Source organism: Tachysurus fulvidraco, chromosome 13, assembly GCF_022655615.1.
Source record: "Tachysurus fulvidraco isolate hzauxx_2018 chromosome 13, HZAU_PFXX_2.0, whole genome shotgun sequence".
NCBI classification, from domain to species: domain Eukaryota; kingdom Metazoa; phylum Chordata; class Actinopteri; order Siluriformes; family Bagridae; genus Tachysurus; species Tachysurus fulvidraco.
In genome coordinates this window covers 8998302-9013748 of record NC_062530.1, presented here as the reverse complement: position 1 = coordinate 9013748, position 15447 = coordinate 8998302, and the positions used below count along the sequence as shown (strand labels likewise).

General features: G+C 40.5%; 1 protein-coding gene across 1 annotated transcript in view; it reads right to left on the bottom strand.

Annotated features, from left to right (window-relative positions):
* The window catches only part of si (sucrase-isomaltase (alpha-glucosidase)), a 96478-nt gene that overhangs the window by 65776 nt on the left and 15255 nt on the right, over positions 1–15447 (bottom strand). Inside the window, exons 10-12 of the mRNA XM_027172241.2 lie at positions 11132–11257; positions 9692–9823; positions 1062–1178 (exon numbers count right to left, since the gene is read on the bottom strand). Of these exons, the coding sequence (XP_027028042.2) occupies positions 1062–1178; positions 9692–9823; positions 11132–11257 (375 nt within the window). The remainder of the gene's footprint in view (positions 1–1061; positions 1179–9691; positions 9824–11131; positions 11258–15447) is intronic.

Genomic DNA, 15447 nt, shown 5'->3' with positions numbered 1-15447 from the left:
AATAGGTGAAGGAATTTCTCTGCAGTGACATTAAACTTATAACAATGACGGACAATGACAGAGATAGGCATACAGTTACAAGAAAACGGCATGGTTTACATCATTTGATGCTTCTAACAAACATGTTAAAATGTTTGAGTAACTTCAATCAATCAGAGAATCTCTAAACTACACCTTCATTGATATTATTAATTCATTAATTTGACCCCAGGTGTGCAAGCTACTGACATAAATTTATTTTCATTGACATAATTAGTCATTTACTTTTTTTTCCCAGCACTGTGAATATTTACTGGATGTGTTTAATAAAGACACAAGAGATTCAAATTGTTTGTGTATTATCGGCTTAACCATATTGTGTTTGTCTATTTTTGTAAATTAGATGACATTCGGATTACATTTTATGGCAAATTACTGCAGAAAACCAGTTTATTCCAAGGGGTTTACATATTTTTTTCTTGCAACTGTATGCCTGTCTCTGTCATTGACAGTCATTGTTCCAAAAATATTGAAGGTAAAATTTCTATTACACTCATGCAGACAAAATGCTAGCTATAATAAATATGATTTACCTAATACAATTTAGGTTATAGCTTTTAGTGAACAGGCTACTTCACAAGTACCTCTATAGCAGGCAGTCTACATGGGATAGTCAATCAGGACAGAAAACTGCACTTTTGAAATTCTTGGTAACATGAAACATATTTTTCTTTGAGATTTACATATTATATAATGTAAAAAATAATATTCTACAATATGGTTACAAATCACTATGTATTGCTTATGGTTACAAATCACCATGTATTGCAAAAATTGCTTAGGAAAATACTTATATATATATATATATATATTTTTATTGTTATATATATATTTATTTTTATATATATATATTTTTATATATATATATAGAGAGAGAGAGAGAGAGAGAGAGAGAGAGAGAGAGAGAGAGAGAGAGAAAGAGAGAGAGAGAGTAATAATTAAATATATCTTACCTGTTGTCTTAGGAACGGATGTTATCTAAGGTTATCACTGTATTTATTTTTATAACCATCTTTGCTTACCTCTCCATATAGTGGAGTCTTTCCGTCTGCCTCAGTGATCCATGCCTCAGCATGTGTTCCTCTATCATATGACTCGTAGGTCCCATTTATTCTCTTGCTTGTGGCTATGGCAGGATCCTTTCATAAAAAAATAAAATAAAATGATAGAGGAAAAAAGCAAACACATTTCAGCTTGATTATGATTGCTGCTAGTCATCAAACTAGCACAGGCAATGATAAAAAGGTGGGAAAGGCAATAGATTTCTGTAGGTTTTCTACAAAAAGTTGTTGAATGTAAATAGACCAATTAAAATGAAAGCAAATGTAATAATAATAATAATAATAATAATAATAATAATAATAATAATAATAATAATAGTAATAACTAGATTTGTAAAGTTCGTCGTGACAAACTTTGATGTTGGCTTTGACGGTGCAAGTATTCGCAAAGGCCGGTGCATTTTGGAGGCGAGTGGACAGAAAGATTGGTGCCAATACTTTTGGAGGTGTGCGGACATGAGCATGTGATTTGACCTTAATACCCGAGGGGCAGTTCCCCTCATTGTGCTGAGTGTTTTGATACGTCACATGTCCATGTTGTGCAAATGTTTGATTTTGCTTGTTTTGGGGGCGGGGCTACACGTGACGTCACGTGACATGACCAGAATACCTGTGGGGCAGTTCCCCTCATTGTGCTGAGTGTTTTGATATGTCACATGTCCATGTTGTGCAAATTTTTGATTTCGCTTGTTTTGGGGGCGGGGCTACACGTGACGTCACGTGACGTGACCAGAATACCCGTGGTGCAGTTCCCCTCAATGTGCTGAGTGTTTTGATATGTCACATGTCCATGTTGTGCAAATTTTTGATTTTGCTTGTTTTGGGGGCGGGGCTACATGTGACCTCACGTGACGTCACGTGATGTAACCAGAATACCCGTGGGGCACATGTCCATGTTGTGCAAATTTTTGATTCTCTTGTTTTGGGGCGGGGCTACACGTGACGTCACGTGACGTGACCAGAATACCCCTGGGGCAGTTCCCCTCATTGTGCTGAGTGTTTTGATATGTCATATGTCCATGTGCAAATTTTTGATTTTGCTTGTTTTGGGGACGGGGCTACACGTGACGTCATGTGGTGTCGAGTGAGGTCACCAGAATACCCGGTGGGGTGCCAATACTTTTGGCAAAAAGTGGCTACTGAGGGTTTGGACATTTCATGTCAATACTGCAGTCATTACGTATATCTACTTATTATACTGCATAGAACAGTACATGCAATTCTTAATGTTGGATGTATTGTGTGTGTGTGAGCTTAGAGGACTTTTCGGAATTCCCTATTCAAGTCTATGGGATGTTCGATCGCCAACTACGGGAAAACCGAAAATTCTGTCAGAACTCCGGAATAAAAACTTCGTCCGGAGTAAGGTCCTAAAGAACCTGGTGTTAGGTGTAAAACGCTCGAAAACTTGCCGAGTTATAAACCTCAAAAGTTTATAATGGAAGTCTATGGGAAAAGACACTTTGAGCTTCCGAACCGGGAATGCCGGAATTCCGATCGCTTCGAAAAATAGAAGCAACAAACTTCAGACCAGGGTCTACGACATATCCGAATTTGGTGCATGTGGCTCGAACGCCCTGGGCCGCATTTTTTTAAATAAATTTTTGTCTAAGAATAATAATAATAATAATAATAATAATAATAATAATAAGTTTATAACGGAAATCAGAATGTTGGCTTCTACAAAGCCAACATAATAATAACTAGATTTGTAAAGTTCGTCGCGACAAACTTTGATGTTGGCTTTGACGGTGCAAGTATTCGCAAAGGCCGGTGCATTTTGGAGGCGAGTGGACAGAAATATTGTGAAAGCTACTGGACTGCTAGGGTGCCAATACTTTTGGAGGTGAGTGGACATGAGCATGTGACGTGTACAAAATACCTGTGGGGCAGTTCCCCTCAATCTGTTGAGTGTTTTGATATGTCGCATGTCCATGTTATGCAAATGTTTGATTTCGCTTGTTTTTGGGCGGGGCTACGCATGACGTCACGTGACGTGACCATAATAACCGTGGGGCAGTTCCCCTCATTGTGCTGAGTGTTCTGATATATCACATGTACATTTTGTGCAAATTTTTAATTTTACTTGTTTTTGGGGTGGGGCTACATGTGACATCCCGTGACGTCACGTGACGTGACCATAATACCCGTGGGGCAATTCCCCTCACTGTGCTGAGTGTTTTGATATGTCACATGTCCATTTTGTGCAAATTTTTAATTTTGCTTGTTTTTGGGGCGGGGCTACATGTGACATCACGTGATGTCACATGACATGACCAGAATATCCATGGGGCAGTTCCCCTCAATGTGCTGAGTGTTTTGATATGTCACATGTCCATGTTGTGCAAATTTTTAATTTTGCTTGTTTTAGGGGCGGAGCTACATGTGACATCACGTGACGTCATGTGACGTGACCATAATACCCGTGGGGCAGTTCCCCTCATTGTGCTGAGTGTTTTGATATGTCACATGTCCATTTTGTACAAATTTTTAATTTTGCTTGTTTTTGGGGCGGGGCTACATATGACATCACGTGACGTCACGTGACGTGACCAGAATACCCATGGGGCAGTTCCCCTCAATGTGCTGAGTCTTTTGATATGTCACATGTCCATCTTGTGCAAATTTTCGATTTCGCTTGTTTTGGGGGCGGGGCTACACGTGACGTTACGTGACGTTACCAGAATACCTATGGGGCAGTTCCCCTCATTGTGCTGAGTGTTTTAATATGTCACATGTCCCTGTTGTGCAAATGTTTAATTTTCACGTGATGTCACGTGACCTCACGTGACGTGACGTGACCAGAATACCCATGGGGCAGTTCCCCTCATTGTGCTGAGTGTTTTGATATGTCACATGTCCATGTTGTGCAAATCTTTAATTTCGCTTGATTTGGTGGCGGGGCTACACGTGACGTCACGTGACGTGACCAGAATACCCATGGGGCAGTTCCCCTCATTGGGCTGAGTGTTTTGATATGTCACATGTCCATGTTGTGTAAATTTTTGATTTCGCTTGTTTTGGGGGCGGGGCTACACGTGACGTCACGTGACGTGACCAGAATACCCGTGGGGCAGTTCCCCTCATTGTGCTGAGTGTTTTGATATGTCACATGTCCATGCTGTGCAAATTTTTGATTTCGCTTGTTTTGGGGGCGGGGCTACACGTGACGTCACGTGACGTGACCAGAATACCCATGGGGCAGTTCCCCTCATTGGGCTGAGTGTTTTGATATGTCACATGTCCATGTTGTGTAAATTTTTTATTTCGCTTGTTTTGGGGGCGGGGCTACACGTGACGTCATCTGGTGTCGAGTGACGTCACCAGAATACCCGGTGGGGTGCCATTACTTTTGGCAAAAAGTGGCTACTGAGGGTTTGGACATTGGAACTCTGAAATAAAAACTTCATCCGGAGTAAGGTCCTAAAGAACCTGTCTGAGTACGATGTAAATCGCTCGAAAACTTGCCGAGATACAAACCGCAAAAGTTTATAATGGAAGTCTATGGGAAAAAAGGCCACTTTGAGCTTCCGTACCGGGAATGCCGGAATTCCGATCGCTTAGAAAAATAGAAGCAACAAACTTCAGACAAGGGTCTACGACATATCCGAATGTGGTGCATGTGGCTCGAATGCCCTGGGCCGCATTTTTTTTAGTAAATTTTTGTCTTAGAATAATAATAATAATAATAATAATAATAATAATAATAATAATAATAATAATAATTAGCTTATAACGGAAATCAGAATATTGGCTTCTACAAAGCCAACATAATAATAATAATAATAATAATAATAATAATAATAATAATAATAATAATAATAATAATCTTATAACAGAAATCAGAATGTTGGCTTCTACAAAGCCAACATAATAATAATAATAATAATAATAATAATAATAATAATAATAATAATAATAATAATAATAATAATAATAATAATAATAAGCTTATAACGGAAATCAGAATGATGGCTTCTACAAAGCTAACATAATAATAATAATAATAATAATAATAATAATAATAATAATAATAATAAGCTTATAACGGAAATCAGAATGTTGGCTTCTACAAAGCCAACATAATAATAATAATAATAATAATAATAATAATAATAATAATAATAATAAGCTCATAACGGAAATCAGAATGATGGCTTCTACAAAGCTAACATAATTATAATAATAATAATAATAATAATAATAATAATAATAATAATAATAATAATAATAATAATAAGCTTATAACGGAAATCAGAATGTTGGCTTCTACAAAGCCAACATAATAATAATAATAATAATAAGAATAAGAAGAAGAAGAAGAAGAAGAAGAAGAAGAAGAATAACTAGATTTGTAAAGTTCGTCGCGACAAACTTTGATGTTGGCTTTGACGGTGCAAGTATTTGCAAAGGCTGGTGCATTTTGGAGGCGAGTGGAAGGAAAGATTGTAAAAGCTACTGGACTACTAGGGTGCCAATACTTTTGGAGGTGAGCGGACATGAGCATGTGACGTGATCCGAATACCCGTGGGGCAGTTCCCCTCAATGTGCTGAGTGTTTTGATATGTCACATGTCCATGTTGTGCAAATTTTTGATTTCACTTGTTCTGGGGGCGGGGATACATGTGACGTCACGTGACGTGACCAGAATACCCGTGGGGCAGTTCCCCTCATTATGCTGAGTGTTTTGATCTGTGCAAATTTTTAATTTTGCTTGTTTTTGGGGCGGGGCTACATGTGACATCACGTGACATCACATGACGTGACCAGAATACCCGTGGGTAGTTCCCCTCATTGTGCTGAGTGTTTTGATATGTCACATGTCCATGTTGTGTAAATTTTTAATTTTGCTTGTTTTTGGGGCGGGGCTACACGTGACATCCCGTGACGTGACCTTAATACGTGTGGGGCAGTTCCCCTCAATGTGCTAAGTGTTTTGATATGTCACATGTCCATGTTGTGCAAATTTTTGATTTCGCTTGTTTTAGGGGTGGGGCTACACGTGGCGTCACGTGACGTCACGTGGCGTCACGTGACGTGACCAGAATACCCGTGGGGCAGTTTTCCTCATTGTGCTGAGTGTTTTGATATGTCACATGTCCATGTTGTGCAAATTTTTGATTTCGCTTCTTTTGGGGGGGCTACACGTGACGTCACGTGACGTGACCAGAATACCCGTGGGGTAGTTCCCCTCATTGTGCTGAGTGTTTTGATATGTCACATGTCCATGTTGTGCAAATTTTTGATTTCGCTTGTTTTGGGGGAGGGGCTACACGTGACGTCACGTGACGTGATCAAAATTCCCGTGGGGCAGTTCCCCTCATTGTGCTGAGTGTTTTGATATGTCACATGTCCGTGTTGTGCAAATTTTTAATTTTCACGTGTCGTCACGTGTCATCACGTGACGTCACGTGACGTTGCCAGAATACCTGTGGGGCAGTTCCCCTCATTGTGCTGAGTGTTTTGATATGTCACATGTCCATGTTGTGCAAATTTTTAATTTTGCTTGTTTTTGGGGCGGGGCTACATGTGACAACACGTGATGTCACGTGACGTGACCATAATACCCGTGGGGCAGTTCCCCTCATTGTGCTGAGTGTTTTGATATGTCACATGTCCATGTTGTACAAATTTTTGATTTCGCTTGTTTTGGGGGCGGGGCTACACGTGCTGTCACGTGACATGACCATTATACCCGTGGGGCAGTTCCCCTCATTGTGCTGAGTGTTTTGATATGTCACATGTACATGTTGTGCAAATTTTTAATTTTGCTTGTTTTTGGGGCGGGGCTACATGTGACATCACGTGACATCACGTGACGTGACCAGAATACCCGTGGGTAGTTCCCCTCATTGTGCTGAGTGTTTTGATATGTCACATGTCCATGTTGTGCAAATTTTTAATTTTGCTTGTTTTTGGGGCGGGGCTACATGTGACAACACGTGACGTCACGTGACGTGACCATAATACCCGTGGGGCAGTTCCCCTCATTGTGCTGAGTGTTTTGATATGTCACATGTCCATGTTGTACAAATTTTTGATTTCGCTTGTTTTGGGGGCGGGGCTACACGTGCTGTCACATGACATGACCAGAATACCCATGGGGCTGTTCCCCTCATTGTGCTGAGTGTTTTCATATGTCACATGTCCGTGTTGTGCAAATTTTTAATTTTGCTTGTTTTTGGGGCGGGGCTACACGTGACATCAGGTGACGTCACAGGATGTGACCATAATACCCGTGGGGCAGTTCCCCTCATTGTGCTGAGTGTTTTGATATGTCACATGTCCATGTTGTGTAAATTTTTAATTTTGCTTGTTTTTGGGGCGGGGCTACACGTGACGTCACGTGACGTGACCTTAATACCTGTGGGGCAGTTCCCCTCAATGTGCTAAGTGTTTTGATATGTCACATGTCCATGTTGTGCAAATTTCTGATTTTGCTTGTTTTGGGGGCGGGGCTACACGTGGCGTCACGTGACTTAACCAGAATACCCGTGGGGCAGTTCCCCTCATTGTGCTGAGTGTTTTGATATGTCACATGTCAATGTTGTGCAAATTTTTGATTTCTCTTGTTTTGGGGGAGGGGCTACACGTGACGTCACGTGACGTGATCAAAATACCCGTGGGGCAGTTCCCCTCATTGTGCTGAGTGTTTTGATATGTCACATGTCCATGTTGTGCAAATTTTTAATTTTGCTTGTTTTTGGGGCGTGGCTACATGTGACATCACGTGACGTCACGTGACGTGACCAGAATACCCGTGGGTAGTTCCCCTCCTTGTGCTGAGTGTTTTGAAATGTCACATGTCCATGTTGTGTAAATTTTTAATTTTGCTTGTTTTTGGGGCGGGGCTACACGTGACGTCACGTGACGTGACCTTAATACCTGTGGGGCAGTTCCCCTCAATGTGTTAAGTGTTTTGATATGTCACATGTCCATATATGTGCAAATTTTTGATTTTGCTTGTTTTGGGGGCGGGGCTACACGTGGCGTCACGTGACTTAACCAGAATACCCGTGGGGCAGTTCCCCTCATTGTGCTGAGTGTTTTGATATGTCACATGTCCATGTTGTGCAAATTTTTTATTTCTCTTGTTTTGGGGGAGGGGCTACACGTGACGTCACGTGACGTGATCAAAATACCCGTGGGGCAGTTCCCCTCATTGTGCTGAGTGTTTTGATATGTCACATGTCCATGTTGTGCAAATTTTTATTTTTGCTTGTTTTTGGGGCGTGGCTACATGTGACATCACGTGACGTCACGTGACGTGACCAGAATACCCGTGGGTAGTTCCCCTCATTGTGCTGAGTGTTTTGAAATGTCACATGTCCATGTTGTGTAAATTTTTAATTTTGCTTGTTTTTGGGGCGGGGCTACACGTGACGTCACGTGACGTGACCTTAATACCTGTGGGGCAGTTCCCCTCAATGTGCTAAGTGTTTTGATATGTCACATGTCCATATTGTGCAAATTTTTGATTTTGCTTGTTTTGGGGGCGGGGCTACACGTGGCGTCACGTGACTTAACCAGAATACCCGTGGGGCAGTTCCCCTCATTGTGCTGAGTGTTTTGATATGTTACATGTCCATGTTGTGCAAATTTTTAATTTTGCTTGTTTTTGGGGCGGGGCTATATGTGACATCACGTGACGTCACGTGACGTGACCAGAATACACGTGGGGCAGTTCCCCTCATTGTGCTGAGTGTTTTGATATGTCACATGTCCATGTTGTGCAAATTTTTGATTTCGCTTGTTTTGGGGGCGGGGCTACACGTGACGTCACGTGACGTGACCAGAATACTTCTGGGGCAGTTCCCCTCAATGTGCTGAGTGTTTTGATATGTCACATGTCCATGTTATGCAAATTTTTGATTTCGCTTGTTTTGGGGCGGGGCTACACGTGACGTCACGTGACGTGACCAGAACACCCGTGGGGCAGTTCCCCTCAATGTGCTGAGTGTTTTGATATGTCACATGTCCATGTTGTCCAAATTTTTGATTTCGCTTGTTTTAGGGGCGGGGCTACACGTGACGTCACGTGACATGACCAGAATACCCGTGGTGCAGTTCCCTTCATTGTGCTTAGTGTTTTGATATGTCACATGTCCATGTTGTGCAAATTTTTAATTTTGCTTGTTTTGGGGGCTGGTCTACATGTGTAATAATAATAATAATAATAAGCTTATAACAGAAATCAGATTGTTGGCTTCTACAAAGCCAACATAATAATAATAATAAGCTTATAACGGAAATCGGAATGTTGGCTTCTACAAAGCCAACATAATAATAATAATAATAATAATAATAATAATAATAATAATAATAATAATAATAATGGAAATCAGAATGTTGGCTTCTACAAAGCCAACATACTACTACTACTACTACTACTACTACTACTACTACTAATAATAATAATAATAATAATAATAATAATAATAATAATAATTATAATAATAAGCTTCTAACAGATATCAGAATGTTGGCTTCTGCAAAGCCAACATAATAATAATAATAATAATAATAATAATAATAATAATAATAATAATAATAATAATAATAATAATAATAATAATAAAAAGATGGCTTACCAATATGAGAATATATTTCTGCCCTTCTGCATGCATGTAGTCAGCAAACTGTGGCAGGTCTTTGAACTTCATCATATCATACGTGAAGTCCTTTTTGTCCTCCATGTAGTCTATATCTGTGTACTGCACATCCTGGAATAGGTGATGCAGGAAAATAAATGAGTGTATTTGTCTGTATTATCTCAGTCTTTTGTTTTCTGCAAACTCCAGCAATTCACTTTGGCAGAGTCCCAGTTTTCCTTGTCTCGATGTCTCTCAAGAAGAAAATATTTAATGTGTTAGCCTGAAAATACATTCTCATGGATTATTATTTTCTTCTTTTAATATGTAAATACATAAATCTCTCAATATTTATTCTTCATATTTCATCAATTGGGTGTGGAAAATCTTACTTTTTTTAAATTATATCCACAACAAAAATCTCTGTCTATGTAGATAAAACTGCATGCACTAGCCCTAAATCTTGGCTTTAAAGGCAATGCATAGCTATTATTTTGTGTTATAGTTTTCAATCATAAACACATAATTTATCCCAAATTGATTGTTGTGGAAAGGATATGCCTTAAAACCCAAGTAACATTTTACAACATTTAACAAGTAAAACAGGCTAGCAGAAATTTTGTAGATTTAATACATAAATATACTTGGAAAGCAAACATTTAAGCAGAATGACATATTAGTTTGTCAAGTATGTTTTTTGTAGTATTAGTGCTAGCTGCTCTACTAAGAAGTTGTACTTAAGTAAGGCTTAAGTAAGGATTAATTTGTGACTTCCAAATATAATTGCAAGAGCAGATATATCTTTAATTCACATAATCATTCATTCCAAGATGCCTCCCATCACCAAAACACTTCTTCGTATTTTTCATGGGTAGGATGCCTGCAGATTGTAATTTTAATGCTATCAAGCATTCTTAATCATCAGCATTCCTTTTAAATATCTTACACCTGCATAATTATTTTGTGGTTTTACATATATATTGTTACAAATTAAAGTGTAAATAATAAAATGGGTCACTGAATTCCTCCTTTCTCATTTCTGAGGTCTCAGACTTGGCATTTTTCTGTTCCCTGACATTTGTATTTGCTATCTTTTCCCAAAGAAGCCTATATGATTTTCTATGTTTGGCTTTTGCTTTTCATTGCATTGGCATATTCAGTCTTCCTAAATGACTCAACAGATGGTGAATTCTACCTTTGTCATAACACCAAAACATTGCCCTTTACAGTTTCTTACAGCATTTCTAGGTGAAACTTTAAATACTACAGACACTGTGTTTGGTACTTTCAGATTTTTCATTAAATAGACATTTAAGAAACAAGAAGATCTTATAAGCAAATTTCTGTCATTTGCTTGTTTGGCATTGGGAAAAACTTTGGTGGAACTGGCTTTTGAAAAAGAACAGAAGAATATTTAGTAATGACTTTTTTGAAACTTACATAAGGAAGGCCAATTGCTCGATTTCTCTCCACTGTTCTCTTAACAGCTTCCAGGCTGCCATAGTCCCACCGAGATAGCTGGAAACCCAAAGCCCAATATGGAGGAATGGTTGGCCTTCCAACCAGCTAGACAACACAATTCAATGAGATATATTTCATATACTGTATGGTTACAAAATGCATTGTACTTTTTGGGCTTCTCTCTTACTTTGGTATTCTGTAAGTAATAGAAAAATAAAAATATATCAAACAATAACTCACTTAGTAAGCTCAAATACCACATTTAAGGCCTGAAAGATTTAAGCTATTGTATTATATTGTTTTCATGAGAATTCAAGTAATTTGATTGTTGGAATTATGTAAACTGTTTCTTCCTGTAAAAGAAAAAAGATTTCTTTGTAGTAGCTTTCATGTGTTGCTCACCCATCAAGTGCAAAGAGTATTCCTGACAAGGCTCATGTAGTGGCACCCAAAATACTTGAAAAGTGCAGCACTGCACTTATCCTTTATTATCACTGAAAGTTTTTTACTTATCTGCCACTCATTGTAAAAAAATACTTCACTGTGTTCATCTACATTTACATTTGCAGCATTTGGCAGACGCCCTTATCCAGAGCGACGTACATAAATGCTTAAATCTCAAACAATTACAATACAATTACATTAATGCTGGCTCACTAGGTTACATAGTTAAGATACCACGAGTTTAAAACATTTGTTCAAAGTTACAACGAAAAAGTGTCAAAGGTTGTGTTTTTTTTTTTGTTTTTGTTTTTGATTTATGCAAAAGATAAGGAAAGAGAAGTGCTAGTTGAAGTGTTTCCTGAATAAGTAGGTCTTCAACCGCCGCTTGAAAATAGCCAGTGACTCAGCTGTCCGGACCTCTAGGGGGAGTTCATTCCACCACCTTGGTGCCAGAACAGAGAAGAGTCTTGTAGTATACTTGCCTCTTACCATGAGAGATGGTGGAACCAGTCGAGCAGTGCTGGTAGATCGGAGAGTGCAGGATGTAATGCGAGGAGTGATGAGGGCTTTGAGGTAAGAGGGAGCTGGCCCATTTTTGGCTTTGTAGGCATCAGTGTTTTGAATCTGATGCGTGCAGCTACCAGGAGCCAGTGGAGGGACCGCAGCAGCGGGGTGGTATGCGAGAACTTTGGCAGGTTGAAGGCAAGGCATTTTGGACATTTGCAGAGGACGGATCGCGTTCATAGGTAGACCTGCAAGCAGTGTGTTGCAGTAATCCAATCTAGAAATGACAAGAGACTGAACAAGTACCTGAGCAGCCTCTGTGGACAAAAATGGAGCTATGAGCTTGCGAGCTGTGGCTGAAGGGGAGATCAGATCGTTGTGCAAGGAGATAGCAAGATCATGACCTGGGGATGAATCACCTGGGATGAACAGCAGTTCAGTTTTGCTAGGATTGAGCTTTAACTGATGAGCAGTCATCCATGATGAAATTTCTGCCAGACATGCTGAGAACCGATCAAAAGCTGTCGTATCTGAGGGTGGGAAAGAGAAGATAAGTTCTGTATCATCAGCATAGCAGTGGTAAGAGAACCCATGTGAGGAAATAACTTCACCAAGAGAGTGAGTATACAGGGAGAAAAGAAGAGGACCAAGTACTGAGCCCTGTGGGACACCAGTGGAGAGTCTGCGTGGAGCAGATGTCACTCCCCTCCATGTTAGCTGATATGAGCATCCTTCCAGGTAGGAAGCGAACCATTCCCAAGCTGATCCGCAAATCCCAAGACTCCTGAGGGTGGATAAGAGAGTCTTGTGGTTGACCGTATCAAAACCGGTCAAGGAGGATAAGGACATCTACATACTTGCCTCCATAATCAAAGATGAAACTTATCTGCACAAGTTTGAGATTTGATCCGGTTTGGTCACTCCCCATCCAACAGTGAGTTTAATTGGAGAATATACCAGCCTGGCCTAAATCCCAGTGCCCAAATGGATCAGTTTATAAGATCAACATTGAGATAGCTTCAACCAGAAAAGTCTGCAGTTGAAGTAGCTGAGAGAATCACCAAGAACCAGGTATTAAGGGTTCTTCTGCTGAAAGAGTATAAGAACATAATATTAATGATCCAATGCCATCTTGCCAGACTCTCCATTGGTCTATTCCCAACATCAAGCACTGGCTTGCTGGCTATGCCCTCCATTCCTGCAAATGTAAGTGGGCAGCCTGGGTCTTTCCTCCTGGATTCAGGAAGAACTGTCACTGACCTGGTGTAATGTGTTCATTGTGACATCTGGGATGTCCTTCACACACAGGTCAAAATCTGGAGTCGGTCAGGTATTGGGCCCTACTGGTGGGGATCATAGCGGAGCTCCCAGTACCCCCACACAGTGTTGATACAAAGTCTGATAATCTGTTGCACCATCAGTAAAATTGAGGGTAGCCACAAACTCGGTACAGTACATGGCACATGTCAGATGGGATGTGGGATCAACCATGGAATCTAAATGTGAACTAGCTAATCTTGTTTCTATTGTGTTTCACCAAGTAACATAGAAGGGGTGTTTGGGCAACAAAAGAAAGAAGCTGGTGCCAGGTGCCACAGATTGAGAGAGTCGATGTTGACAACAACCAGAGACTACTTGCCTTCTTGGAGGGCACACCCACACCCATTACCTACCATCTTCAACAACTAATTAAGCAGGCAGACACAATTATATCATGAGAATTGACTTTAAAGTGTAGATCCTGTGCCTACTAAGTCTCTACTTGTCCAAAATATCCCATGGAGCATACTCTGGTGTGGAGAGGGGATATGCTGACATAGCCTCCTAACACTCAGATCTCACGATAAAAAGCCTACCAGACTGGGTACAATGGACAAATAAACAGTGGTAGTGACATTCGTATGGGAGGAGCACCCGCTCGATATCAGCCACAAGATAAACCCAGCAGAGAAAAAGAATGCCGTCCTGGAGTGAGAGGCCCTGGTGATCAAATGGGCTATTGAGAAGCTGCAATACTACCTGGCAGGTCGGCACTTCACCCTTGTAAACCAACCATGCTCCTTTTCAATGGATGACCAGAGCAAAGAAACCTACACCCAGGTAACTTGGTGGTATCATGACAAGATTTCTTAACCCAGGTCAAACAGTAAGTGGAAACCCTGCATGGAAAATGGACGTGCTGCCCGACTTCCTTTGGAAGTAGTCTGAGACCTGGAGGGGTACTGTTATGGCGGAGTTCACATTGACGCCATTAAACATCCTGAAATTTTTCTTTACTCAACAGCTGCCAGCAGGCTGCAATGATCAGCTCTACTTTCAGCACCACCACAAAGGACAGTCACCCTGGAGGTGGTGTCAATGCCAGATGGAAAAAGCACTCATTTATGGACCAACCAGCACCATCAGAACTGCTGCTAACCCTCCCTGAAAAGTGTAGAGGAACTGATAAGACTCAGAACACCCTGAGAGCTGAGGTCTCACATGTTTGAACTAACATTGCTGTCTCTCTAAATTCACAGTAGAAAATGCCAACAAGGCCAGACAACACTGATGGTGTCTTTCATCTGCTTACTTAAGTTTACTTGGCTGACCACTGCATCTACAGTCCTCAACATTTCCCAATTCTTTCTGCTTGTTTCTTTACCTTTAACAGTACATAACAGAACAATACAAACTCCAGTCTGCTTTAAAATCTTCATACACAACTTCCTCAAAGAAGCATTCCCATAGCGTCAGCACTGACGCAGCGTCGAGTTCCCTAGAATGGGAACCTGGCCATCCACATGATGTGAAAGAAAATGTGATTCAGATCAGACCAGCCCACCTTCTTTTATTGTGCTGTGGTACAGATCTGATGCTCACCTGCCCATTGTTGGTGCTTTTGGCAGTAGACAGTGATCAGCATGTACACCTTTACTGACAAACTGTGATGCACACCTTTCTGACACCTTTCCATCAGAACCAGCAATAACTTATTTTGAAATTTGAGCTACAGTAGCTCATCTGTTGGATCAGACCACACTTGGCTACTCTTATACCTGTCGGCAGTTTACCACTGGTCCTTCCTTGGACCACTTGGGTCCTTCCTTGGACCACTTTTGATAGATACTGGCCACTGGTGGACAGTGGTCTTAATTTAATGCCTGATTTGTGTGTGTGTGTGTGTGTGTGTGTGTGTGTGTGTGTGTGTGTGTGTGTGTGTGTGTGTGTGTGTGTGTGTGTGCGTGTGTGTGTGTGTGCATGTACATATATACACAACCATTTAAAAATGTGGGATTGGAAATTTGCTTGTTTTCCAAAAAAAAAAAAAAAACTATTTTTATCCGTTTCAGAAACATAAAATTAAT